At 40.5% G+C, this 25667-nt stretch overlaps 1 protein-coding gene across 4 annotated transcripts; it reads left to right on the plus strand.

The window, feature by feature from the left end:
- The first annotated feature begins 474 nt into the window (after positions 1-474).
- Positions 475-13085, plus strand: Gtf2a2 (general transcription factor IIA subunit 2). Of its 4 annotated transcripts, XM_050124821.1 has the most exons (6): positions 632-1089; positions 1987-2127; positions 4531-4649; positions 5502-5606; positions 9931-10057; positions 12791-13085. In XM_050124821.1, the coding sequence occupies exons 3-6, from the start codon at positions 4578-4580 to the stop codon at positions 12814-12816; spliced, it is 330 nt and encodes a 109-aa protein (XP_049980778.1). In that variant the 5' UTR covers positions 632-1089; positions 1987-2127; positions 4531-4577; the 3' UTR covers positions 12817-13085. The 4 variants fall into 4 exon arrangements, with proteins under 4 accessions (XP_049980766.1, XP_049980780.1, XP_049980778.1 ...); XM_050124809.1 differs by lacking the exons at positions 632-1089; positions 1987-2127 and adding an exon at positions 475-623; XM_050124814.1 differs by lacking the exon at positions 1987-2127 and having other exon boundaries at positions 633-1089.
- Positions 13086-25667: the final 12582 nt, after the last annotated feature.

Raw genomic sequence — 25667 nt, forward strand, 5'->3', positions numbered from 1 at the left:
GGGTTCGAGGCTAGCCTGGTCTACAAAGCCTGGTCAGGACAGCCAGGGCTATTAACGGAGAAACCCTGTTTCGAAAACCAAACAAACAAAAAGGCTAACATGGAAAACACAGCAGGGTACAAAGAAGTACCTGTTTCATTCTCAAACCTCGGGTTTTTGCACTGACCCCAAAGTCAATGCAGGTGCTCAGTGGCCTTCTGCTGTGCACATACTTGCTGTTTAAGCAGAAAGCCAAGCACCAGAGCTAATACCAAAAGGAATCTGAGATTCTTGAAATTCACAACAGCCACGTATTTGCTTCAGTGTCAGGCACGAAGTTTATACAGCCGCTCTTCCAAATGGGAAGGGTTAATGAACCACAACAGCTCGCCTTAGCGCCACAAACTCCGGCTAGCAGGACAGGCGTCGGGCAGGCTTGGGGTTCCTCCGCCCAAGCGGGAGGGGCCACGCTCCTCCTCGGAAGCTGAGGTGGGGGCCCGGCAGTCCTCGTGGCGTCACCTCCGGGCCGCGCAAGCACTTCCGGGTCACCGGTCCAGCGCTGTGGTTTCCGTGGCCGAGGAGGTGGTCGCAGCGGGCGCCCTGCCCGGCTCTGCTGGCGCCGCGGCGAAAGCGCCTTCCCTCAGGTAGGCGGCGGCGGGGCCGGGAGCGGGGGAGCCGCGGCGGGGCGGGCGGTAGCGAGCGCTGTGGCCGCCAGAAGCCGCCCCCAGGCAGACGCGGCCGCGCGGGAGCAGCCGCCTTCCCGCTCTCCTCAGGCCGCGCTCGGTGGACGCGCGTCTGGCTCAGAGACCCGACCCGAGCGCTTCCGCTTCATCTCCCCCGGGAGGAGGGAGCTCCGCGGTTCTGCAGCTGTCGCCACCTTAAAGGATTGCAGATGGCCGCGGCGACTAGCTTCAGCAGACGTTGAAGTCGCTCCTAGCTGTTTTCTAACTAATGCTTAGATGTCGAATGGGAGCGCGACCCGGCTCTCTGCTGGCCCGTTGCAAAGTTTGCATCTCTCTGGCCCTTTTCGCCTCTTCTCCACACCCGTATGCCGACCGGTGTTTACCTTCAACGGACTAAATGTTTCGTTTGACTCCCGTCGTCGGTCAGGTACTGTTCTCGGCCCGCAGGTTTCCTCAGGGAACGAAACACAAAGATCCATGCTCTCGTGGACCTTACATTTTATACAGAGAATAAATATAAGACCATTATGTAATTTGGCGTATGGTACCAACAAAAAAAAAAAAAATCTGAGCGAGCTAAAGGGTCTGGATTAGTTCCATAGTGGGTGTGTGATCAGCTGAGGCGTTATTGGTGGGAGCTGTTGGGGCAAAGAAGAGTTTTGTGTGGTTGTCAAGTTCATATCTCAGCAAGCACATCCCAGGCAGCAAGACCAGCCACCAGAGAGGCAGAAACATGCCTGTGTCATGCTCAGGGAAGTTAGGATGTCCGAGAAAGGGGGTAGAGGCAGACAGTAAGACCATACCTAAAAGGTAGCCAGATTGTCAGTGCAGACGAAAGCCGCGAGAAAAAGATTTTTCTAGCCCACGTTTTCAAAAGATAACCCCAACTGTAAATAATAAAGCGCGTGGGGGACAAGTGTGGAGTGAAGTGAAATCGGGACACCATTTCGATGATCCAAATGCCTTGTAATAGTGGCTTAGAACAAGGAAGTAATAGAGGTGTTGAGAAATGGTTGGATACTGCATCCATTTTGAAGGCTGTGTTTACAAGATTTGCTAGAAATTGGACATCTCAGTGGTTTACGTGACTTGGAGAGCTACATTAAAGGTCTTAGCCGATGGAAGTTTGGGTTACTTAAGCTGAGAGATACAAAAGACAAGTAGAAGTTTTGAATAGGAAATTAGTAACAGAATTGAGAATTGTTTGGAAGACATGCGAATTGGGGAATCACCAGCTGATATTTAAAACCATAAGAATGAATGTTCGCCCTTCATAAATGGGCGAAAAAGGAAGAGACTGTCCACCATTAATCCCAACACCCAGGGGGCAGAGGCAGGCGGATCTCTGAGTTCCAGACAAGAGGGTCAATCAGCCGCATGAACCAGTGAATCTAAGAAGACACCCCCAAAGTGAAGTACCAAGCAGAGATCCTGTAATCGGAAGTCAGCTGTATCCATTGCTCTGGTCAGTGAAGATCATCCCTCAGCAGCCTGCAGCATCGGTTTCGTTACACTTAGAGCCGAGAGCTGGGTATGACTAGGGGAAAGGGAGAACTGGAAACAGTGAGTCAAATAACTCTTTTACCAAACAGGAATAGAATGTAGGTGGCAGGGGAAGTGATTTTGAATAGTGGTGGTTGTTACTCTACCCAAAGTGGGAGAAGTAACTGCCAGTTTGTTTGCTGATGAGAGAAAGAAGGAACGACTGAATTGTTAGACAATATCCTCAAGTATGCTAGAGAAAGAGGCCTGATACAAAGGTGAGAAATTACATGTAGATAAAGGCATGTTGAGTGCAATGACAGAAAGACAGAGTGTGTGGGTACAGGCAGTGGTAAGTAGGTGAGTAGATGGATGTGGTAGTGAGATTCTCTTTTCCACTAATTTAATTTCATCAGTAAAGTAGAAATGTGCCCCACATGAATGTATTTCTAGTGTTTTTGATATGCCACCAAGTTTTTTACTCAACAATATTCTTTTAATACATAATACACACATGGTTCAGAGTGGTAAATACATTTCCTGTCTTTATGTATCATCTAGTCTGGTAGATGAGGACAATACCATGTGTCAACTTTACTTTTTGCTAGTAGTGAAACTGTGTGTGTCTGTGTTTGGGTGCACACACATGCACACATGTATGTGGGTACTTATAGAGGCCAGAAGAGGATATGGGATCCCCTGGAGCTGAAGTTACAGCTGGTTGTGATCTAGCCAGTGTGGGTGCTTCAGAACTGAACCCAAGTCCCCTACAATTGCTCTTACCTGCAGGAGAGATGTCTCAACTATTTGATTTTTTTTTTCTGTGTAAAATAAACAATTTTACATGTGGGTACAAAGAGAGAAGCGAGGACAAGAGATGAAAGTGTGGAGTAATCAACATATAGATGAGGTTTAACACCATAAGCTTAGATAGAATAACTAAGGGGGAAAGCCAGTAAAGAGAAGACTTAAGAAGCCTTAGAGTCACACAGGAGATGGAAGTTAAGGAGCTGAGGAAGAATTGCCAAAGGAAACAGGAAATACAGTAGTTCACAAGCTGGGAGTAAAGAACTGAGAGTGGTACCCCAGTAGCTAAAGGAATGTCTCAAGATCACAGAATGATCTCCTGGATGAGATAATGGCCAACTGTATATAAAGATGGCTGGTCATTACTTTTGCCAAGTCTTATCTGATAGTGAATGTTTGAGCATGTCCATCTCTGGACAGTAAACAGTTTTTGAATCTGTCCTCCTGTCACCATTTTCAGGTCCCATAAACAGGGTTTTCTACCTTTCTTGCCTGAAATGTTTCAAGGGCTTTTTGTTCCTGCAGTTCCCTTGTGGAGTAAATTCATCCTGTCCTCTGCTTCAGCTTCACCTACCGCTACAGTCTGCCCACACTAACAGATGTCCACAGGCCTTATACTTCCGCACTTCTGTGGCTTTTCTTACCCTCCTGCCGTCCTAGAGGCTTTCCTCCTTTGCTTGAACAATGGGAAGCCAACTCGGTCCACAAGCAGCCCACGTGATAAAATGTGTCACTCCTTTTTACAACAAGTTTAACCTTTTTAATGTGTCTGTTACCCTTTGTAGAGTCAGATTTTTACAACCCAGAGTTCATCTTCATTCATCTTCTTGTCTCTGTTTCCTGTCACAGTGCCATCCCTCTTGGCAGGAACTCTAATGGAATTTTAAGAGAACATAAAAATAAAGGGCCCAAATGCAGATGCCATGTCACTATGTGACAACAGGTAGAATGAATGCTATATGGAAAATTTTAAACTTAAATGAAATCTGTGGGAAAAGTAAGAGTAAAGATTTTAATGAGTATGTCAGCATACTGAATTAAGATAAATACCAACTAGGTGGTGGCACACGCCTTTAATCCCAATTCTCGGGAGGCAGAGGCAGGCAGATCTCTGTGAATTCGAGGCCAGTGTGGTCTACAAGAGCTAGTTCCACAACAGGCTCCAAAGCTACAGAGAAACCCTATCTCGAAAAATCAAACAAAAAAGAAGATAAGAAGGGGCTGGAGAGATGGCTCAGTGGTTAAGAGCATTGCCTGCTCTTCCAAAGGTCCTGAGTTCAATTCCCAGCAACCACATGGTGGCTCACAACCATCTGTAATGAGATCTGGTGCCCTCTTCTGGCTAGCTGCATACAAAATAAATAAATAATAAATTAGGGAAAAAAAAAGAAGAAGATAAATACCATACGAATATTAAAATCAGATAAATCAACTTTGAACAATTGTTTTAAATTATACAGTAAATTAATATAGTAATCGATAACGAGTTCTAATAGTTCTGTGTTAGAATACATGAAGTAGTAGACTATTATATATAATTTACATTGTTACAGGTTGGTCTTTTATATTAAATTTGTAGGACATCAATGCAAGCCTGAAGAAAAAGTAATTGCTTCATTTTAAGCCATGGCATATCAGTTATACAGAAATACAACTTTGGGAAACAGTCTTCAAGAGAGCCTTGATGAGCTCATACAGGTGGGGGCCAAATATTAAATATGCTTTATAAGTCTTCAAATTTTTTTGTTAAAAAAATTTTAGTAAATGATTTTCCCCTTATTATTAGTGATGAAGTATAGAAATAATCCTTGGAAGTATAGTCTTCTCATCTCAAAGTTAGAAGAAAGGGATATTCTATCACTTTAAAAGTAGTTCTGGCCAGTATAATGAAGGATTCTTTGAGATTTGAGTTAGAACTTTAAATTTCTGTTTCAGTTTTAGAAGAGTTAATCTTATTCAAATCATACAACTAAGAAAGTATTAAATATTTTTTATTTATGTTCTGTTGTGATCTGGAGGGAGATGTGGGAGCGAGGTGGCTTTTGTTTTTTTTTTGAGATAGTGTCCAGGCTGTCATTGAGTGTGTTCCATAGTTAAGAATGGTCTAGAGCTTCTGGTATTCCTGCCCTTGTTCCCAACCCGCTGGGATTGCAGGTGTGCAGCACCATGCCTGGCTCCGTGTGTCTTGGCATTACTATATAGACTTTGTTAAGATTTGTCTTTGTTTTCTTTATATATAGGGTCTCATGTCTTTTATTAGGAAAAAACTTGGTTTCCCATTTGTTGAATACTTTGTCCACCATTGAAGGAACAGGAAGAGTTTTTCCTGGCTTTACAAACTCACTGCAAATTTCCTTTTTTGTAAAGGTAGTAAAGAAATTTTGTCAGGCTTTGCTTCATCATCACTTAGATAGAGCACAGGGAATAAGGACTTCTGCTTCAGAAGTTTTGGTTAACTTCTGTTAATTATTAGACTTTAATTAATTTATTTATTTTGTCTTTAATGTTCTTTCCTTAGTGAATTTATGATCTTCATTTTTTTTTTCTCAGTCTCAACAGATCACCCCCCAGCTTGCCCTTCAAGTTCTACTTCAGTTTGATAAAGCTATAAATTCAGCATTGGCTCAGAGAGTCAGGAACAGAGTCAATTTCAGGGTAAGGATATTTTCCTGTGTCTGGAAGTCTGCACGGTTACTCTGAGAGCTTATGTGGACTTACTCAGCATAACAAGAGGATTTGGTTAGTCTGGTTTGGGAACTTGTTGTATAATAATCAAATGATACACTATTTCTTTTAAGATTTATTTACTTACTATATTTGCATATATGCCCACATCCCAGAAGAGGGCACAAGATCTCATTACAGGTGGTTGTGACCTGCCATGTGGTTGCTGGGATTGAACTCAGGACCTCTGGAAGAGCAGCCAATGCTCTTAACTGCTGAGCCATCTCTCCATTTTTAAATCAGCTGTATAAAGTTTCTTCATTCCATGAGATACATAATTGCTTTTAGATTTTAATTTCATTGTTTCACAAGTCATCCTGTATATGTTTGGGTTTTTTTTGTCCCTGAAGAATTACTGAGATTTCAAAGGCCTGAAAGTATTAGCTGCAAGGTGGAAGGTAAGTGACAGAGTAACCCTTATGTTCCGTTGTTTCTCAGACTCTGACCTTCCAGGAAAGGTTGGTTGTCTGTAGACTCTTCATGTTGCCTCCCATCTACCCTAAGATAGCTTGCCTTACAAAGTCTTGTAGCTGAGCGTTTTTTGAATCATCCTGCTTTGAACAAAGTACCACTTAATTTTGTGGTAATTTGGGGTTAAGAACTCATTGCAAAATGTGGCAAAATAGTTTACCATGTGAGTTGGTGGAGACACGTTGTGGATAATGGTGTTTGCTGTTACCCTGTTGTATCTTTCTAATATCTTAAGCTATGTTACAAGTTACAGCCCTACTATAGAAATAAATTTAAAACACAAAGACCAATATAGGAAAAGAATCTATGAGTAACATTTAAGAAAACCTAGGTGTTGAGGAAAGGCGAGTGTTTTGTTGATAAAATACAAAAAAAAAAGTATTTTTTTAAGCATTTAACTGCCTATTAGGTAATAGACATTGTTCTAGGTATCAGAAATGCAAAAGTGAACAAAATAGATGAGTCCCCATTTGACTTATGTTTTACTGAAGAGATAAAACGTGTTTATGTTATCTATAGATGTCTCTATCAGCTTTGCATGCTTAAAAATTAAAGGCATAAATAGTCAAATAGAAGACTATCAGTCAGTCATGATGGTACGCACCCTTAATTCTAGCACTGGGGAGGCAGAGGCAGGCAGATCTCTGCCTCTGCTGCCAGCCTGGTCTACAGACTGAATTCTTGGACAGTCAGGGCTTCTTCACAGAGAAACCATGTCTTGGGGGAGGAGGGAGAGTCTCTAAGAGTATAAAATTTGACGAGTTGATTCTTAGGTTTTAATAGTAGGGGTTCAGACAAAGTTGTTCTTTGTCTGCCCAGCTTGAAATTTCAACTTTTAAATTGATCTTTGTTAAACTGCAAAAGTTTTGGCCTCTTAGAAAATTGATGGACTACTTTTCAGAGGCAGTAAGGTTCACAAAACCTTGATAGTCTTCTAATTGCTCTGTTAGAAGTGTCTAGTATGAGTTTCTTTTGCAAAAATTAATTGAACACTTGTGTTTTTTTATGCATACTGTTTTTAAGTCTGTCAGTTTTCCAAGAGTTGGCCCCGTCCAACTTAGTTTTCCAGTTTACTTTTTCTTTTCCCATTGCTGCTGCTGCAGCTGAGAATTCTATACCCTGCTCTGCAAACTATATATACAAAAAGCATTGTTTAGCTTGGTGTACCATATAGCAAAGAGACAACATGTTGCCACTACTTAATTTTCTAAGTCACATTGCTTGATTGCATTTTATGTATAATAATGTTTGCTGATCTACCAATAAGATTGGATTTACCCATTTAAGGAATAGAGTGGTTTTACACAATAGACAAGCTCATTTTTAGATTCAAAAGTTATGCTACTCAGTAGGATCTTACAAGAAAAAGAGTTCTTAAGTATGAAAACTAAAGCTTTATTTAGAAGTTAAAATTTATTAGTAAAATGTCAGAAACGTGACCATAGCAGGATTTTAGAAAGTAAATTCACATAGAATTAATACATATAACTAGACTTTTAAAGAGCCACTGTGTGCCCTTAAGAGGATGGAAGAAATGGCCAATTAAACATCATAATACTCAGCTCCAAACAGTAATAAGTAAGCATTAAAATATTTAAATAGTAAAAAAGTATTCCTTCTTATGACACAGCTTCTTCTAGTTTTTCATGGTTTTGTTGTTTGTTGTCTCTATAAATGAGTAATGAGTACTGTGTAACTTTTAAATTGCTGTTTTAAGTTTAGAAACACAATATCATCTATTGTTGATACATATTAAAAGATTCTGTTTTTTGGAGACAGCTATTAAAATCAATATTGAGTCAAAGGAACTCTGAAAGAAAAAATGAATCTAAAATTGTTTAAAGTGCAATTCTTCTAGTTCTTATAGATAAGATACTAGATTCTGAGTCTCAAGTAATACACAAAAACACAAGATACCTAAGTAACTAAAAATTATATACAATAAAGGTTCACTATCCTTTGCAGCTCACCTTTTAATAAAAACATTGAGGGAGTTGGATTTTTATCTAGGAGCAGGAACATATCCCTGGACATAAAATGAAGCAGTTTTAAGTGTGAAAAAAATATTAGGTTAAACACCAATATAATGGACAAAAACCTAACATCCACTATGTGCATGTATACATTCACATGTAAAGTTTAGCACAAGATATTTAAACAGAAAAATCTTAAAATCCTACAGTATCATCCATATTGGTAAAAACTGAGTCTAAGTATAAGGATGATTTTAAAAACTGATAGCTGTGAATGAATGAGTTAATGAATTTAGTAAACACGAATAATTACTGTGTGCTAGCTTCTGCTGGGCTCTGAAAATACAACAGAAAGCACTGGTCTCTGCTACCAACTAGTTTAGCAAGCAGACCATTAAAACAAATACATTAACAGTGTTAGGATATATTTACGGTTCAGTAGGAGTTCAGCAAGTACGGAAGACAAAAGGCTAGTCCTGAAGAATTATTCAGAGTCAGCTAAAGGATGATTGTATTGTGGAAAGAAAGGTAACATTTGGAATGTGGTAGGAAGTTCCAGACAACAATTCTTTAGGAGGTTCTAATGTGAAGGAAACCTCAAAGAAACCATAGGACCCCCAACAAGTCCAGATCCTGTACTGATGCTACCAGGAGGTCAGTGAAGGACCATTGATCATAGGAGCCACATAGTTTTACTCACATGAAGAGTGAATTAAAAGGAAATAAAGCTAGAGGCAGAAGATCATGCCTCTTAGCCAGCTGAATCAGAAGGGTCAAAGCTTTTCTTACAGTTCTAAAAGGGATGGCTAGACATGGAGAAGTTTTAAAAGGCACATCTGACAGAACTTGACACTACAGATGTGGTGGAATGGAAAGGCAAACTTGAACGACAGCAGAGTCACAGAAGAGGCTGGTTTGGAAGCCAGTGATGTGTCTGAGCCAGTTACAGGATTTAAATTGTCTTAATGTTTCTAAGGAATCTCTGCTTTTATAGAATTTAGAGAATGAACACCCAGGGAAATATGGAGCTTTAAATATTTATAAAAGAAGTTCAAATGGAGCTAGGTACATATGTTTAATCCCAGCACTCAGGAGGCAAATCTCTTTTGAGTTGGAAGCCAGTCTCAACTAGGCAGGAGAGAGTTTAGTGGATAAGAATGCTTATTGCTCTTACAGAAAATGTGGGTTTGGTTTCCAGCACCCATATCAGGTGTCTCCAAATCAAGGGCTTAGACTCCTCTCCTGGCCTTCACAGCCGTCTGCATGCATGTAGTACATATAAACTCAGGCAAGCATGTACCAGACATATATATGCACATACAAAAGTTAATATTTTTTAATCAAATGGGCAAGATATAGTGGTGCACTTGGGAGGCAGAGGCAACAGTTCCAGGACAGCCTAGTCTGCATAGTGAGTTCCAGGACAGCCAAGGCTGTGTAGAGCAACCCTTTCTCAAAAGAAAGAAATCAAATGGACTTTCATAATTTATCCACAAGAGGGCAGTAGACATACAAATTTAAGCTTTCATATAGCTTTTCATTTCAGGTAAGTAATTTGCAGATTGTTTTAGAGTGCTAAAAATAGTTAGCAAAAATATTTTTAAACTCTTCCCTGAGCTGATTTATTCAGGTTGTCTCTTACTTATTTCTATGTAGATGAAATTAAGAAAATAATTTAAGTAAGCTAAACATTAAGCATACTGTTTTAGGAGCTATATACTTGGTAGCTAAGTTCTCTTGAGTTACTTTGGAATAAAGCATGAGGGGAAACAATGGCTTCTCATGGCATTTCTCAATGTTTTGTTTTAAAGGGCTCTCTAAATACATACAGATTCTGCGATAATGTTTGGACTTTTGTATTGAATGATGTTGAATTCAGAGAGGTGACAGAACTTATTAAAGTGGATAAAGTGAAAATTGTAGCCTGTGATGGTAAAAGTAAGTGCTCCCCTAATTACTGTGAAAGTAAAATTTGTTGAAATATTTTTTTCTCCTCTTTAATTATCTTGATCTATCTGAAAGCCTCAGGGGAAAGTGGCCAGGTGATCAACCTTCAGATAACAACCTCGCTTCTGGATTCTACATCTGTCCCCTTTACTGACCTACATCTGTATGCTCACATGGCAAACAGACACTTAGCACAGATTAAATTCATGTGCAAGGAAAGTAAGCAAATTGCTAAATTTCCTTCCACTCAGTTGCTTATTTGAAGCAGTCATCAGGCTTCTCACTGCCACCTTTCTCTTTAGGAAAGTAATGTGTAACTTTGAGCATTTATCTTAAAACTTACGTGTTGCTGAATACCCTATACTTGTATGTAACAAGTTAATTATTTTAAAGCTGATTTAAACTATTGCAGTTATAATGGGAGAGCCCCAGTCCTCTGATTTGTTAAAGTGCGCAGTGCTTTTTCCTTTTGTTTATTTTTGAATAGAACCCAAGGCCTTGTACTTGCTGGTTTGCACAAAGTCATGTTCTAGCCCTGTGTTTTATTGTGTATTACTTCAGTTGATAACAGCTGTGTTTGAAGCACCACACCCTGGAGTGTAAAGATTTCCACTCCAAGAAGGGGCTTCTAAGAAGCAAGGGAAAGATAGGAAGTAATAGCCCCATTTCTTGAGTTTCGCATCAAGTTTGTTTTGTTTTTGTTTTTTGAGACAGATTCTCTGTAGCCTTGACTGGCCTGGAACTCACTCTGTAGACCAGGCTGTCCTCAGACTCAGAGATTTCACCTGCCTCTGCTGCCTAACTGCTGGGATTAAAGGCGTGTGCCACATGACTAGCTACAGTCTGGATTTTTAAGGAATATCTAATCACTGAAGAAATGTAGAGAATACAGAAAAGCTCCATGTATAAACTTGTACAGAAAGCTAGCTTCCAAAGTCAAGACTTTCAAGTCTTAGGGTTGTATTTTTATAGTAACATATCTGTGCACAGACATGTTTACACACATTTTTTCATATAGAGTATTTTTAATCTGATTTCTGGTGGCTACATAAAATTTTCAGTCCTTTATATTTATTTAATTTGATTTTTATTTTTTAAGGCACGGTTTCTCTGTGTAGCCCTGTCTATTCTAGGACTCACCTTGTAGACCAGGCTGGCTAAACTCATAGATCCATCTGTCTCTGCCTCCAGAGTGCTGGGATTAAAGGCTAAAAAGTCTTCCAGATGTCAAAAAGTCTAGGAAATTAGCACTATTGCACTGACTTACTCATCAGAGCTAACTAGGAAGTCCTCAGCAGTAGTCCTAGAGATTTTTTAGTGTGACCAGCAGATACTTAAGATTTTTTTTTGTTTTTGCTAGGGACAGTGTACATTTGAGTCACTTTTTGTTTTGTTTTCCATTTCTACAATGGTAGTACTGTTTGCTGTGCCACAGGTTAAATTTCTGTATTCAAAATAATTTATACTTTCATTTTTTTTCTTGTAATTTAAGCTAATAATATCCGTAGAACTCTTAGGGTTTTGAGTGCTTATTGAACCATTGAATTTGTGCATTATTTTTGTAATTCCTAGATATTTGTAAATTAATTACTATAAATGGGCCAGGTGGTACAGACCTGTAATCTTCATTCCTTGGGAAGTTGAAACAAATACTATCTTCAAGGGCTGCCTCGGTGAAGGTGAAAGGTGACTGAGTGAGCTCAAGGCCAGCCTGAGCAACTTAAACTCTATCTGAAAGAGTGAAAAGTAGGCTGGAAACTCATATTGATAGAGGGCTCAGCTTATAACCCTGGGGAAGGGAGCAGTAATGAGCACCAGTTCCGTTGAGGAGAATTGTGTAACGATGAAAATGTTCTTCATCTGCAGTCCATAGTAGTCATTCATGGCCTTGAACACTTAAAATGTGACCAGGGCAACTAAAAACTTTTATCATCTTATCTCATTAACTAATTTAATTAATTTAAATTTTAAACAGCTGCATGTTGCTAACCAGTCAGGACTGAATTGGCAGGGTAGATGTGATCAGTAGAAGGTCAGTTTCAGTCATTTGAACCCAAAAGGCAAAATTACCCTTTTTTACTTCAGTTAGGTGTTCTCTGGAGAGCTGCCCTAATTTAAAGCAAACCATGGTAATTGATCTTCAGCAAAGATTGGATCTCTGAGTTTGAGGCTAGCCTGGTCTACAAAACAAGTTCCAGGACAGCCAGGGGTATAACCGCCCCCCCCCCAAAAAAAAAAGAAAGGAAGGAAAATGGTTTTGGATTCCATTTTTCTGTATCCACAGGAAAAGATGAAATCTTAGACATGGTTAAAATATAGTTTGGCATTTAAAGATTAAATTCAGTTAATTAGGAAAATTCCTAATAAATCAGGTGCTGCTATAAAATTTCATACTTCTAAAATTAGCATCCTAAATTAAGCTGTGTTCTCAACAGAGTAGCAGAGAAAAGGGCAGCAATAGCCAGAGCCAGAAGGTTGCTGGATTTCCCAGCAGGATGTGGCCTGAAAAGGCTATTTACACTATCACACAGCAGATAGCTGGAGGCTTAGGCTGTTTCTTTCCTCTGCCTTGGGAAGGAAGCTGTTGACCTTGGCTGAGCCTCTGGAGTGCCCCTCTGTCCCTGCCGCTTCCTCCTCCCCCACACTGTTAGTCCTTCTCTAGTTGTACCTGAAGTACTGATATTTAGGATTTGCTCCTTGAATTGATCTCTTTCCTGTTTCTAGATACTGGCTCCAATACTACGGAATGAGTAAGAAATGCGGCTTTTTTATGCCACCTTCTGTTATTTTCATCGCTTTTTGAAGAGAAACATAGAAGAGACTTTTTTTTTAATTTATTCTCACGGTGCAGAAATGACAACACTGTGCTATACTACCCAAGGGTTCCGCAGAGAGAAGCATGTGGCTCTGTTCTCTTACATGACCTTTAGTACACAGCAGAAATGGAACTTTTTTAAATGACAAATCAAAAGTGGTTGCCTTCACAAGAATATTCTTCAATAAACTTGTTTTAAAACTTGTTGTGAGTAATAATTGATGTAGCTGGTTAGCAAGGATTTGTCAGAATACCAGATAAGCTATTAAGAGGGACTTGGAAAAGGTATCCTTCTGATAAAATCATGTTTGTTTTGTCATTTGTAATTTTATCTGTTAAATACCAGGGGCAGACCCAAATGTAGATGGAATTTTACTAAGAAAATCTGATGCACATAACCCTTTTTCCCCCAAAGAACAAATTCAAAGATAGCTATCAATGTGAGTAACCTAAGCTAATGAGGTGAACTTTAGATAGCTGGTATAGGAGAACTAAGACCCTGCTCCAAACAGCATTCCTGTGAGCATGTCACTTATTTTGACCTGGCCCTTATTAGTGTTCATACATTTTTAAATGGTCTCTATCTTACCAATTACTGGAATTATAATTTATATCCAAAATCCTGGGGCTGGAGAGATGACTAAGCAGTTAAGAGCTTTTGTTCTTACAGGGCGTCTGGGTTTGGCTCCCAGCACCCATATAGTAACTCATAACTGCCTATAACTCCAGTTGCAGGGATTAAACACACTCTTGAACCTCTGAGGACTCTAGGCATGCATGTGGTGAACATACATGCATGCAGGCAAAACACAGGGTAAGTCTTTAAAGTCCTGCTCCAAGTCTGTCCCATCTGTTTCTATCTCTATGCTTGAAGGAAAAGTGTCCCGTTGTCAGACTTGGGAAATGCAGTGAAGAGCATGGCTGTCTAGACACTGTTGAGAGAGCAAATACTAGGTGATTGGTGGATGGATTTAGTGCTGGCTTATCCAAATCTCATATAGACTTGGCCCATTTAATTTTTCTTGACAGGGTTTTCTCTATGGCCTTGGCTGGCCTGGAACTTGCTCTGTAGACCAGGCTGACCTGGAAGTCAGATATCAGCCTGCCTCTGTCTTTCCAGTGCTGGGATTAAAGGCATGTACCACCACCACCCCACCTTTCTTATCACTTGGTAGATGTGAACATCTGGCATCCCCTTTTGTGGCCAACTTCATTTCACCTACATTTCAACACTTGAATGTGATAACATTCAAGATGATAATTAGGGTCAGTAGAGCTGTGGGGAGGGCCTAGAAGGCAGCCCAAGCCTGGTGTTCCTCTTTGTACAACTTGACAAGCTGATGTGAAACCCTGGACCCAACTTCCATAAGGCATCAGTTTTCTTTTTTGTTCTAAATGCTATTATTGTTTTGACTGGGACAATAGCCAAGACTGACAGCTTGTCCAGAGATCAGACATGGGACCTTCAACAGTCTCAGTAGATAAGTCACCAAGAGAGCTGCAGCTGAGTCTCTGGGAGCTATATTCCTGACACAGTGTCTTGTTAAGCATTCTTAAGGCTGCAGATAGGTGGTTCCTGCTTTACCAGACTAAGGTGGTACATCCTAAAAAGACTTAAGCTTCATTGAGATTTACATTGTGTCTTTTTCTAAAAACATTATTACTATTGTGTGTATAACTGGGGATCAAGGGCAGATGTGTGCAATAGCATGAATGTGGAAGTCAGAGGACAAACAGGATGTCTGTTTCTGCAGTTTTCAAGTGGGTTCTGGGATTGTTTGAGTTCCTAGACTTTTGTGTCTGAGCCATCTTGCCTACCCGCTTTATCATGGTTTTGACACATCCTCTTTATGGGTTTTTCTAGAGAATCATGGGAAAGTGCACCTAAAAGGAAGATGTGGCCTACCATGATTTGGGCATATTCATGAATATGCCTCTTACTTAAGTGTTTTATACAACTTTAGAAATCCACAATGCAGAACTTGCTATTCTCCTTAGGGATAGGCCACCTCAATTTCTGGAGTGCTTGCTTTACTCAGTAAATCAGCTTAGCCAGTGTTGACGGTGCACGCCTTTAATTCCAGCACTTGAGTGGCATAACAAGTGAATCTCTGAATTCAAGGCCAGCCTGGTCTACAAAGCAAGTCCCAGGACAGCCAAACCTGCGCAGAGGAATTCTGTCTCTGGGGAATGGGGAGATGGCTCAGAAAATCGATTCTGCTCAAACATGAAGGCCAAACATTTGAATCTTCAGAACCCACACAATAGCCCCTCAGTGTGACCTGTGATCCCAGCACTGGAGAGGCAGAGACAGGTTTCCTGGGACTTGTTGACTAGCCAGTCTACTCAGAGTGGCAAGCTCCAGGTTCAGTAAGACACTGTCTCAAAAATGAAAAATTAAGGAATCTTTTTGTCCAACAAGTAGAATATTTAATGAACATTTCTTTAAAATATTTTTTTTTATTTCCACTTAGTCAACTTAACCTTAAAAACAAGGAGATCTAAGTGTAATGGTCTGCTCTGCCCCTTTAAGAGACAAGCCATGCCCACTCCCTCCCCTGTCCGCCAAGGCAAGCTGATCTTCAGCTTCCAGCCCCAGTCCCTTCTCTTTTCCATCTCTCACCTGAAGAGGTAGCTTCTACCTTGTTCCGTTCTCCCCACTTCTCCCCTTCCCCTATCTCTCTCTCTCTCTCTCTCTCTCTCTCTCTCTCTCTCTCTGTTTTTCTCTGCTCTTCCCCTCTCTTTCCATCCCTTCCATAATCCACTAAATAAATATCCAACCTCACTCTGCATGCCGTGTCTATACATGGCTGTCTCTCACCCACCACGTGGCTCCCTGCCTGGGACCAGCCGCCTTCGGAGACCTGTAGCGTATTCTCGTGGCATGCCCATCTGTCTGTCTCTCCTCATGGGACTCGCCCCTCGTGGCCCACTGCAGCCACTTGGGAACTGTGCCATTCCTGCCTGGGACTGGCAGCTCTCAGGACCTCCTGCCCACTGCCACCACTTGGGGACCTGCGGCATTTCTGCCACTGCAGCCACTCAGATCCACAGCATTTAACTTAATCCATTACATTGGTGCTGTGAGACTTGGGAGACTCTCCTGCCCCAAGTCATTATCCCGGGATCAGGATCCAGAACTGGGTATTTTTTTCCACAACAACCACGTGTTCCATATGCCTGAGTGTAATTTCTATACAAACACTGGCTTCAGTTGGTGAGTTTCCCCCATTCTGGTCAGTTTAACCATTTCTCTGAACCTGAGGAATTGACCATTGAGCTCCTGGAAAATCTTCTGGTATTCCTAGAAATGGGGGGACAGTCCCCAACCATGGTCTTTGGGCTATGGTTGCACCCTTCGCCGACATTCATCTGGATTGCTTCCCTTAACCTAAAATCGTCTTTGGATAGCCCGGGGTTTGTCCTCCCATGACTGGGGGATCCAGGGTCCCTTAGATTCTTCTTTCTCTTTTTTTCTTTTTTTTTTTCTCCCCTGCTGTGAAAGGTCACTCGGAGCAGCCTCTGGCCTCTCTGGCTTCTAAGTCGCCCTGAGCAGATCCAGTCAGGCTGTAGCACTCCACCTGTAGGCAGAGGATACTCTCCTACAGGTCCTGAGGTGTTCACTGCCAATTTACACCCTGCCTATAAGGGGAGACATCCTGTCATAGGCCTTGTGGTGTCGCTGTTTTGCGGGTTTTCACGGTTTCAGCTATGGGTAGCAAGCCATCCAAGCCCATTAATCCAGCTCCTCCCTGGGATGCCTTTTAGAGGCCCTAAAACCCCAGGCCTTATTGCCCTACTTTTTCAGCTCCTACCCTCACTCCACTGGTGTCCCACCAGCTCCACTTTTACGGGAGCTTTCTAACTACTGTAAGCACACAGGCAAATGGAAGGAGTTTCCTTAAACTGTCCCTGTCACCGCTACTGCTGCCAACAAGATTGGTCGGATCTACAAGGCGACTGACTGTTTCCAGTTCCAGCCTTTTGCTCCCCACCGCGGCCCGTGGCAAGGTGACTCAGCAACAGGGCAGATCACGCCTCTATGTTTCTCTTATTAAACTTAAAATCCCTGCAGCTCAAAAATTGTGGCTTTTCCATACAACATGTAACCACTGCCATTTTGTCTGAGATCGAGTGACCTTACCACCATCTTAACTGAAGTCAGGTGATTTCGCCACCATCTTAACTGGGTGGATTTTCCATATAACATGTGACCACTGCCATTTTGACTGAGGTCAGGTGACATTACCACCATTTTTAACTGAGGTTAGATGACTTCACTGCCATCTTGGCTAAGAGCCAGGTCAGATAACCAAGTTCTGCCCTCTTTACTGAGATATTCCCTGACTGGTTCCCCAGTGTTAATTCTGTTACATGGGTGACTTTACCTCCATCTTAACTAAGGTCAGGTGATTTCACTGCTATCTTAACTCAGAGCCAGGTCAAGTGACCAAGTCCTGCCATCTTTACTAAAATATACCCTGCCTGGTCCCCCAGTTTACTTATGTTTTTGTCTCTAAATTCCTCTTGATGACTCTGTTGCATCTGTTTTGTGCAGTGGCATGCCTTTGGTAGGGCCCACCAAAAGCATCCCCTTCATCCAATTCCTGTTCACTCTGTGTGTGTGTGTGTATTCATACATGTAACTTAAATGCACATGTTTACTGTTAAATGTTATAATGACTGTTCATTGTATTTATTCCAGACTACAAAGCAATAAGTTTCATGTTTTAAATTGGTATGTACTTTTAAGTCTCTTACAACAATACAGTATATTTAATCATACCCTGCTTTAAAATATATTAAGATGTTCTCTACTATTGTCAGTTCTGCCGTTAACCTTCTATTGCATGCAGTGTTTTCTTTCTATCTTTTTACGAGTATAAATCTTACCTGTTAAGTTGAGAGCCAGTACAATCAAGCTTGGATCCAGCTCTCCAGGCAAATTCTATACTGTAGCTGTACCTGATAAACAGCCCTCCACTGCTCAGAGATCTGGGGAATATGGCATTTAAATATTTGACTAGTAAAAGACTTTTTATAACAAAGAGAGACAGGTTGGCTCCAGCAGCAACCCTCTATTTCCTCCAAAGAAGACAGAAGACAAATAGGCACAAAGCAACATTCATCTGCACTTCTCTTCAACTGCCAAGTGCTGACCATTGGACAAAACTGCCTTTCATCCAAACTGAAGCTCACCAGACAGTGAAAAGAATCACTGGAATCGACAACCTCGCTGCTCAGGTCAAGGTAGGCTTGTGTTCCTATAGATTTCTTAGCCCACAGGATCTGCTGGAGCCTCGAAGACCCTGTGCTAAACAGCAAAAGGCAAATACAACCTTCAGCGACCATGGAGGACCCTGAGGAGTAGTTCTAGGTGCCAGCCAGATAAATGCTCTGTCGTTTTTAATCAGTAACTCAGTAAAAATTTTATCCTTCCCAAAGATCTCTGATGCAGTTTGACAGCTGAGAGGTTTTGTCAGTTTAAAAGGACAGCCTCACCAAACAAATTTTATTAAATTACAAATACAAGTTATTAAGGTGTGTACCTGCAAGTTATAAAGGTGTAAGGACAAGTGCATGCTATCAAATTCCTTTTCCCTCTGCCTTTCATAGTCTTAAAGATACTTATCAATTTGCAAAAATATCTGTCACAATCATTCTGACATAAATATGCTACTGTTTATTACATATAAACATATATATAAAATTTCTGTTTTCACAAACCCAAAAAATTCTTGTGAGTTCCAGGTTGCTGAATTGAAGGATCAACCATAAACAAGTCAGGTACATTCCCCTCAATTCCCTGGTCCTCAAATTTTTTTTTCCTAAACTTAACTTTGTCCTCTGTTCTACCAATTCCTTAACCAGGTGTAAGATACACTAGACATTTCCATACTACAAACACCAGACAGAAACAAACAGACCAGCAACACCAGGATGTGACCAGTATCCAACTTTCTCAGGTCCCCCCAAGGTGATGCCCACAAATAAACAGGAAGCAGTTTTGAGAATCTGCTGCCCCAATTCCTTTAACCTGTTGTGCCTAAACTTCTGCCTTTTTATTATTAAAAAAGAGAGATGGGAGTGTAATGATCTGCTATCTTTTTATTATAAAAAAGAAATGGGAATATAATAGCCTCTGATAGAATGCATTTTTATTTCTGGTCCCTAGAGTAAATGGGCAGCTAACTGGAATGGAATGCCTAACATGAATTTTACAGTCCAGGCACATGTACATTAGTAACACTTGTTTTCATACACTACACATTATATGATCAGTGCTTGCTCTATAGTGTATCTTTTGTTACTAAATTTCTATTTATTTGCTGTGGAGGTCAGAGGACAACTTGTAGAAGCCTGTTCTCTCTTCCACAATGTTGGTCCAAATGTTCAAACACATGCTGTTGTGCTTGGCAGCAAGTGCTTTTAGCTGCTGAACCATCTTGCCAACCCTGTGGTGTTTAATCTTCTCATAGTTTTTTTTTTTTTTTTAAACAGGAGCTCTCCTGGCGTTAGAGGAAAGGGTCACACAAGCGCTTTCCCCACAAGACCAGGCTCCAGAGATTGCAGTTCAGTTGTCTTATCAGTGCACAAGAGGAAAACAACCAGCTCATTTACTTTTAGGAGATAAAGAAAGCTGTGCTTTTTGAGATTCAAACAATAGACAAAAAGTCTCTTCCATAGACTTAATAACAGATGGGTGATTGGTTGATATTTGTGGTCATCTACCTTGAATCTGTTTGAGGTGGTATCTTGGTTGCTATTCTATTGCTAAGAGAAATATGAGCAAGGTAACTCTTTAAAAAAGAATGCAGTTGGGGACTTGCTGACAGTTTTAGAAGGTGAGTCTATGACCACCATGGCAGGGAACAGATAAGCATGACACTGGAGCAATAGCTGAGACCTTTACATCCTAATCTGCTAATAGGCAGGAAGGAGGAAGCCCATTCCTCCCCAGTCCTGTCCCAACCACAGAAGGAAGCTGTGGTTACCCCACTGAAAAAGGTACCAAGCCATGTGGCTAATATAGATTTAAAAAAAATGGGTTAATATAAGTTATAACAGTTAATAAGAAGCCTGAGCTAATGGGCCAATCCGTTTATAACTAATATAGACCTCTGTGTGATTTCTTTGGGACTTAACGACTACAGGACAGAAACCTCAGCCAACAAATGGCACCCAATGTGTGGACAACTGCATCCACATAAAGCCTGACAGCTTGGGAACTAATTCTAGACATAAAATAATAGAGTTAAGCACAGCTTATTGCTAGCAGCACTCTCTTGGGTGGACTCTTCTTGCTTGAGGCAAATGCTCTCATTTAAGAGAGGCTTCCTGACTCAGCTTTACAGAGAACCTTGCAGCTATACAGAGAACCTGTCTCAAAAAGTAAAAGTAAAAATAAAAGAAATAGAGGTTAAAGTAAAGCCACATAAAGATGGAAAATACACAGAGAATCTGGATACTCTATGCTATTATGCTCTCTTTGAATTGTTTGAATGCTGAGAAAGGAGAAACAGCTTCTAAAAGATATTTACTTATAAATGCTGCTGAATTAATCCAAGATTGGTATTTTGAAAATACCGTGACTTCAAAATTGAAGTCAAAAGATATGTTACTTTGGAGAAGAGATCTTGCTTTTGTTTCCACAGGAAAATGAGAGGCTGTGGATTCATTCTGAGTTAAGGAAAATCAGGTTTTATCAAGGAAGACCACCTGAGAAATCTCCAGTAAGAACAGATGTCCTAGATGTCTGAGTTCTACATCCAGAACAGATTCAAGACTGCTGCCTGAGATGATCAAGACTCACAGGATACTCCAGTCATGACTTGATCATAATTCTAAATTTTCTTTAGGTCCCCATAAGATTATCAGTGCCCCTAACCAGCAGGAATTAGCCTGGAAAACTATGCCAAAATTCCCAAAAAATGGACTATGGATTTTTTTTTTTAAAAAAAAAGGGGGTGGGTGCAGGAGAATTGTCTGTATTCTGTCAATTATGTTTTAAATAAATGCTGATTGGCCAGTAGTCGGGCAGGAAGTATAGACGGGACAACCAGACAGGAAGTAGGGACAGGTCAAGGAGAACAGGAGAATTCTGGGAAAAGGGAAGCTCCCTCTGCAGGCCTGCCCAGACACAGAAGAAGGAAGATGTGACCTGCCCTGCTAAAAAAAAAAGTACTGAGCCATATGGCTAACATATAGTAGAATAATGGGCTAATATAAGTTATAAGAGTTAATAAGAAACCTGAGCTAATGAGCCAATCAGCTTATCATTAATATAGACCTCTGTGTGATTTCTTTGGGCCTAAATGGCTGTGGGACCTGGTGGGAGGACAGAAACCAGGCAGGACAGAAACCCAGACAACTGGCAGTAATCAGAGAAAGGGAAAGACTGGGCATGGCTGTGGGCTTTTGAAACCTCAAAGTCTACTCCCAGTGACACACCTTTTTCAACAAAGCAACAACTTTTAATTTTTCCCAAACAGTTCCACTAAGGGGACTAAGCATTCAAGCATATGAGCCTTTAGGGGTCATTTTCAAACCACCAAGTCCTTCATCTCTTAATAGTCCTTAATCACAGTATTTGCAATTTGTCATTAACACTGAAATTCTGAAATCATAAATATATAGGTATATGAGAAACTAAATGTACACAGTAATATACATACACGTGTGTGAAAAATAAACTAAGGAAACCATTTGTAGCATAGTGAAGAAATGTGGATTTGGTAAGATCCGAATCCATGGCAAAAGGCAATAGAAAATACTTCATTTTTGTACACCCAGGAAAATCAGGGTAGGTTACAGGAGGCCTTAAAATCTGGGCATGGAAATTCTTAGCCACTTGACTGGCCCAATTTTTCTTTCTTTTTTCTTTTTTTTTTTTTTTTTTTTTTTTTTTTTTTTTTTTTTTTTGCCCCCTTTGAGGGAGAATCTGGGTCCCTATGTAGACCCCTGGCTGGCCTGAAGCTTGGTATGTAGACCAGGCTGACCTTGAACTCATAGAAGTTCTCCTGCCTCTACCACATAAGTGTTGGAATTTACAGGTGTACCTCACCACACATTTGGTGTGTGCACATTTGGGGCACATATGCATGTGTGTGTGTGTGTGTGTGTGTATCTCAATGCATGTTCATACAGATGTGTGTATGTACCCCAGTGCATGTTCATAAAGAGGCCAGAGGAGTTCAAATGACTTACCCTAGCTTCCTCCACCTTGTTCCTATGAGATAGAACATGAGATAGAGTGCTTGCTGAACCGTAAGCACTCTGTTTTTCCCAGACTCCCCAGATCTGTCTGTCTCTATGTAAAACCTGGTCCTCTAACCCATTTCCCTAGACACTGCACACCCAACTCATCATGGAGCCATTTAATGGTCTTTGTGGCTAAGAACTACAAAGAACAAAGAAATATTCAAGAAAGGGTTTTTTTTATTTTATAAAACATTCAGATAAGATCTCAAATTAGGTTTAGGAGAATAGTTATAGGAATGAGAGAATCCCTGCTCAGGTACTCTTCCATGAAAAGTCGACAGAGTCTGAAGTTCAGACTGCTAACAAATATGCCACCATTAATCAGAACCAATAATCAGCTCATGGTCACGGATGAGGCTCACAAATCAGCAGCGTTCAAGGCTGATGACACTCACAAATGGATCCAAACTCTTCATTCAAGTGCATGGGAAAAAGTGAAACCCTGGTAGAAGTCTACTTTTACGACCAGAAATTTAGTTGGGAAGAAAACTGGCTGTGTAACTTCAACAGCTAAAAATGAAAATATACCAGCTATCCTTTGAGGCATTGATAATTATGGAAGCATTTTAAATCCCTGCTGCTATGGGACATACTGTATGGAATAAAGTGAGAATCCGCTGTGCTGTGGGAGCTCCTTCAGCCAATAGCCTTTAAGAAACCAGCCCACTTGGATGTGGTCTCTTATACTGTAAGTGCAGCTGTAAAGCATGTGCTCACTCTCACTTTCAGCTCTTGCTCTGGCTACTAGATTCAGTTCCTGTTCTCCATTCATACCGAGGACTGTGATATTGAACTATGATCTGTGAGTCTACCCCTAAATATTATATGCCTTTATTATATGCAATTCTGAACTAGTGTAGGATTATTTTGTAACTTCCATCATCATCTGTCACCCAAATGTGGGGACCAACTGTGTGGTGCATTGGGCACTGACTCTCCTGCCCTTGGCTCTAGCCAGCACTCAGACACAGCTGGCTGCTGCTCAGCAATCTCTCGCTTGTGACTCACGTTGCTGCTCAGTGCATTATATGCCAGCCTACATACTGCTGCCTGCAGTCCCCTCAGTACACACAGTCCACAACTCGCACTATGGAAAACTTTGGGTTTTCTCTTTATCCTTGGCCCCAACTCTCGGAATTGTTTGATTGCCTTAATAACTGCTCTCAATTTGTTAAACAAAGCCTATGTTCAGTACCTAAGTAAGCAGCACATGCTGTTCACTGCTGCTAGCGGCTCTCGGCCACACAGCTGGAACTGAGACACCTGCTGGTCAATAGTGATCATTACACCTACTCCAATTCATTGTAATTGCCTTATGATAGGCAAGATCTGAAAAACTACAAAAATTACTGATAGCATAACTATCCAGGAGTTCAATAATTATTTTGCTTATATTATGGATTGTATTCTGCAAGGCTTATGTGATTTTCCTTCTATATCCTTTTACTTGATTCTAGAAATTAGTTTTGTTTTTCATATTATCTCATTAAAAATGGTTTGATAACAGAGCCAAGAATGAGGCATGTTAGAAATAATACAGTTTTAACAGACTAATAATGAACAGCTAGTTGAGAAGATCAATACTACGGAGAGGAATAGCATCAATTTGATAGAATTATCTGAAAGAATTTGTGCTGTTGAATTGAACAATCAGAATCTGTTGGAAAGTTATGACAAATTAATGGATAAGGTATCTCTCCAGGAAGGTAATATGCACACGATCAAAATTTTTGTCCAAGGATGAGATGTTATCTTTACTGGACAAGTTTCATACCTTGGAATCATCAATGAGGGCATTAAAACAGAACACTGAACAGGAGATTCAGACTTCACAAAAGGCAGTAGTAAAAAGAATTGAAAAGATTGAGGAATTTATTGAAACTGATGAGCAGGGACAGAAGGTACAAGGACAGAATTTAGCCTCATTGGTACATGCCAGACCCCAGGATGACTTACACAGAGTTTTAACTGCATATCCTGTAATTTCCTCAGAAAGAGCATCTGGCACAAAGTACCCTAATGTAGTCAAAGAATATACATGGGAACCAATACTTATGAGTGATCTAAAAGAAATTAAACAAGCAATAATTTCTTATGGACTACATTCACCTTTTCTCAGGGAAATGGTGAAAACGTGGGCTTCAAGCAAGAAGGCTGAGTCCTCCTATTCTTGCCATTCTTAGAGGAGATATTATTTCTAGGAATTCCTTGTCTACAGTCCCTTCTTAGATGTCCTAGTCTACCACAATCAAAACATTTGGCATTTTGGTGTCTCCTCATACCACTGGAAATCGCTTCTCCTACCCAAGCCTTAGTGCTATAGTCAAATGTTTCAACATTCATTGTATGCAAGATCCATTCATCTATGGGTGCTGATCTGACCTTTAAAGGCCCCAGGATCTTCTTGCATTCTAAGTTGTCATTTTCAAACCCAAAGACTCAATAAGTACATATCTAGCTTCAGGGTCTGTCACTCCTACTTATACAGCCTTAGTTAATCTTTGTAAGAAGTCAGTAAAGGGTTCTCTCTGGCCCTGTTTAACCATAATATATGACTCAGTCCTCTTTCCTAATTCCTGAATCATTTCTTAAACATTTAAAGTTGCTGTGCTACAAAGGAACAAGGTGCATATATCATAGTGAGCCTGTTCCTGAGGATCAAAGTAATGACCCTCAACAAGAATTTGATCTTGGGCAGTCTCAAGTCCTTTTGCTTTCCCGTTCTTCTAAAATTTTTGCCTCTTTTCTCCAATAACACTTCCAGAGCAGCTGAGGTTCATCCCAGGTTAACATTCCTGTAGTCCCAAAAACTCATGTTTCTGGGAAGGATATTATAAGATATTATAAAGGTAACCAGCCTTCAGGCTGTACAAGAACACAAATCAACTAGCAAACCTTTAAAATGATTAACTGAGAAACCCATATGGGTTAAAAAAACGGCCTTTAACAGGAGAAAAACTGCAGGCTTTAGAACAGCTGGTAAAAGAGCAACTAGATGTTTGCCATATTAAAGAATCAACCAGCCCTTGGAATTCTCCTGGATTTGTTGTTAAAAAGAAATCTGGAAAATAGAGAATGATGACAGATCTAAGAGTTGTTATTCAACCTATGGGCCCTCTACAATCTGGAATTCCTCTGCCTTCTCTATTACCAAAAGGATGACTTCTTATAATTATTGATTTAAAAGATTGTTTCTTCACTACACCTTTACAAGAAAAGGACAGAAAAAAAATGTTTTCACAGTTTTTACTTATAATAATTCTTAGCTTACTGGGAGATACCAGTGGACTATCCTCCCACAAGGAATGCTCAATAGCCCCACCCTGTGTCAATACTTTGTAATTTGTAAGTCAGCAATTGGAAATAATATGTAATCAATTTCCTAAGTGTGTAATTTACCATTACATGGATGACATTTTGTTATCTGACTCACATGCAGATACTTTAGAAAGAATGTTTGAAGAAGAAAGTTTTCTAAATGGGAACTATAAATTGCTCCTGAAAAAAAAAATACAGAGAGGAGAT

The sequence above is a fragment of the Alexandromys fortis genome, unplaced genomic scaffold (assembly GCF_014885135.2).
Source record: "Alexandromys fortis isolate MF-2015 unplaced genomic scaffold, M_Fortis_MF-2015_v1.1 scaffold_22, whole genome shotgun sequence".
Taxonomy (NCBI): domain Eukaryota; kingdom Metazoa; phylum Chordata; class Mammalia; order Rodentia; family Cricetidae; genus Alexandromys; species Alexandromys fortis.

Bases quoted from the DNA above. Each gene is read 5' to 3' on its own strand.
- Gtf2a2 (XM_050124809.1), top strand. From the start codon at position 4,578: ATGGCATATCAGTTATACAGAAATACAACTTTGGGAAACAGTCTTCAA. The intron at 4,650-5,501 runs GTGGGGGCCAAA...TTTTTTTCTCAG, and splicing joins GCCTTGATGAGCTCATACAG to TCTCAACAGATCACCCCCCA. The intron at 10,058-12,790 runs GTAAGTGCTCCC...TCCTGTTTCTAG, and splicing joins TGTAGCCTGTGATGGTAAAA to ATACTGGCTCCAATACTACG.